We start from the raw sequence: 3,088 nt of genomic DNA on the forward strand, positions 1-3,088 counted from the left end.
AGAGCATTGTGCACAAACCGTGGACCTAAACCTAAAAAACATATCACATCTCAGTTTAGGTAACATGTTTCATTGTTGTACTTCATTTAATTGTATTTATTATATTTAATTTAATTAATATGAAGTTAAATGCTACTAGTGGTCATGACTGAATGAATCATTGACCCATGATGTCAATATTGTGCATTATATTGGTTAGATTTAATTCCAAAGGTACATGTCACTAACAGGTAAGGACTGGTTAACAAGTGTAAGTTGTCAATCAGGGAAATAAAACAACATAAAATTGAACATCCTTAGGTCATATAATTAATGTGAGCCAGCTGCACATTTCCAAGTCAACAAATATCTGTGACATTATCGCGGTGTTTGCCAGGGTTCACTTTGGGTGCACGCGACATGCTTTCGGCTGGCAGAGCGCACTATTTTTTTCCAGACTCAAGCGAACAGTTCGTACAGCGTTGCATTTAATTGAATTTTTCTTCAAAATTAATTAAATTAACTTTATTGCCAACACTGTTGTTTCAGAGATCACTGCTACATGCACAGACCTGTTGCTGTTTATGACTTTCTGCTGTTTAAAACTTTCTTATTCATTTTATTTTAATATTATTTTGTATTATTATTTTAAAAATGTTTTATTTCATTATTAGTTACAGCTGCCTAAAAACGTTTAGTTGTTAAAAGCACTTATTGCACATTTTGACTTGTTGGATTGCAAGTTGCGCACACACACACAGACACAAGAAACATAGCTACAGATTTTTGAATGAAATCAAGGAAAAGTTTATTTAAAATCCACACACAGTCTTGAACTGAGGGCATGTTATGTGCTTTTGCTGAACTCCTGACAATGGAAATGCTTTTCAAAGTGATAAACTGTCAAGCTGAGTTTACCTGCAAAATAGCATAAGCTCACTAATAGAGCACCCCAGACCAGCCCCCCAACCCCACCCATCCCCACCCCCCTTGCAGTAGTGCAATTCCACCCTCAGTGATAAGTGGCTCCAGGCTACAGGTTGACAACAATAAAATCAATAACATTAAATAATACTATTAATATTTTTTTTCTGTAATACTTTTCAAATAAGTTGCTTTCACTTTCTGTAAATTTAAAATCACAATAAACATATGAAGTTTGGTAAAAAAAAAAAGTGGTATTAAAGGTAAAATAAAGAAATTTGTAAAATTTTAAAGTGGCTAAAACCAAAGTCTTAACAAGGCATTCAATAACTGAGAGGCCCAAGCAGAATAGACTTTGTTGCTTGAAAAGTTTAGACATGCATCTAAAATAAGCTAATATCAATTATTTGACACACTGATGCTCCATTTACATAGACTATTACAGTTATGACTCAACACTGATAGTCCACATCACAAGCTCTCAGGGATATAGAGCATGATACCCTTGAGTCAAATTCCTCTTAATCGAAATTATTCTGTTGTGCACAAAGTATTTAACTGCTTTCCAATCTCTTCCATTATCCTTTAAAATTGTATTTTTCTTTAAGCATTTTTCACAGTCCACTTTTCCAGGAGCCTTCATTTCTTTAATGTTGCTCTTGAAATAGTGTTCTATGACTTTCCTCTCTGTTTCTGACCAGGGCTTTTTGGGTTTTCCTAATAAAGAAGGAGAGGAGAAAGAAATTTAGTTGGTTATTAAATATACGAAGAAATGAATAAGTAAAATGTAATGTCAGTATTACAGAGTTATACAAGTTGAAAACACAAAAGACAGTGTTCAATTGTAAAAAGAAATGCTAAGAACTTCTGTATTTTAGTGTATAGAATCACATACGTTTTTGATTGAAGGACAATAGTGGATTACTCATATGTCCAATCACCTCACGAGAGGCTGCAGCCTTTCCAGAGTCGAGATCCCTAATTTCAGAAAGATCTTTCTCTTTGTCAGCATTTTCTGAAACATGGAGAAGCAACCCTTACTTAAAATTGCACACTACATTAAAGCCATATTGCATTTAAGTATATAATTCCTAACTCAATATTAGTAATTATTATATTAAAAAATGACAACTTAAAACTTACCGCCTCGGCTTGTCTGTTTTTTAGAATTACCATCCTCTGAGTCTGAGCTGGAGCCCTCTTCAGCTGAAATGATAAAATATTATTTATATTATGTTAAACTGACAAAGTTTTACCAAGTGTGGAGCATTTCCCTTGTTTATAAAGCACAATACACAGAAATCATTTACTTACAGTTTATGTTAGGTGTTATGTCCTCCAAAGATTGTCCTTTATATTTGCTTATTCCACTTTGCAAGGCAAAAAGAATTCTGCTGACTTTTGCCATTTGCAACGTTTCTTCAGGGAGTCTATAAAACTCCCTATGGACATCGATGTCATGTCCCATAAATGTGGCAAGCTGGTCAAGTTCATGTGTTTTTAAGTTGAGTAACTGAGAAACTGTAGCCACATGTTTTCTCAATTTAGTAGAAGTGATGTTCTCTGGATGTTTAGCCCCACAGCTTTTAGCATATCGCTTTAAGCTGTCACATCCACGCATGTTCTCTAGTGATCCATAATTGGGACGGGCAAATATGTAAGGATTAGCTTGAGAAATCCCAGCATCTTCTCTTGTTTTGATTAGAAGTTCTACTGATTCCTTTACATTTGCTGGTAACAATATTGGAACTTTCCGACCCCTCTTTCCTCTTATTTCTATTCTGGTGAGATTCTCACATAATTTCTTCTCAAACGGTGATAGACTCTCCAAAATATCATCCTGTATGTTGATTTGGTTTCTCTGCAGATATGTTTTGACCTCCATTCTAGAAACTTCGCCTTCACGACGCCGATTAAACAAAATTAACTGTGAAAGAGTGACTTGGGAGAGATCACTCCATGAGCTTTTGGATGGATGGTCATTGAGTTCTTGTTTGTTGACCTCCTCAAGATACTTTAAATGCTTTTGAAGCTTCCTGATGTCTTCTGCTAGAGGTAGTATTTGTGCACTATTCCATTTTTTCTGGTATAGTGTTTTTAGTGCATTTGATGACACATGGATTGTCCATTCCAGTTCAATTAGCTTATTAAAGTGCTCTGCTCGTCCCTTTAAAGCTTCATCTTC

The 3,088-nt window shown here is 34.9% G+C and overlaps 1 protein-coding gene across 1 annotated transcript; it reads right to left on the reverse strand.

Moving 5' to 3' along the window:
* Nucleotides 1-1,191: 1,191 nt before the first annotated feature.
* Nucleotides 1,192-2,795, reverse strand: LOC130217805 (uncharacterized). Its single transcript, XM_056450009.1, has 4 exons — nt 2,218-2,795; nt 2,047-2,109; nt 1,799-1,918; nt 1,192-1,620 (listed from the first exon to the last, which is right to left on the reverse strand). The coding sequence occupies exons 1-4, from the start codon at nt 2,786-2,788 to the stop codon at nt 1,385-1,387; spliced, it is 990 nt and encodes a 329-aa protein (XP_056305984.1). The 5' UTR covers nt 2,789-2,795; the 3' UTR covers nt 1,192-1,384.
* Between the last annotated feature and the right edge of the window lie 293 nt (nt 2,796-3,088).

Source organism: Danio aesculapii, chromosome 23, assembly GCF_903798145.1.
Source record: "Danio aesculapii chromosome 23, fDanAes4.1, whole genome shotgun sequence".
In the NCBI taxonomy this organism is placed as follows: domain Eukaryota; kingdom Metazoa; phylum Chordata; class Actinopteri; order Cypriniformes; family Danionidae; genus Danio; species Danio aesculapii.

Coding starts and splice junctions, on each gene's coding strand:
- LOC130217805 (XM_056450009.1), bottom strand. CDS start 2,788: ATGGAGGTCAAAACATATCTGCAGAGAAACCAAATCAACATACAGGAT. Junction 2,110..2,217: donor CATAACACCTAACATAAACT/GTAAGTAAATGA, acceptor TTATCATTTCAG/CTGAAGAGGGCTCCAGCTCA. Junction 1,621..1,798: donor ATTGTCCTTCAATCAAAAAC/GTATGTGATTCT, acceptor CTTCTTTATTAG/GAAAACCCAAAAAGCCCTGG.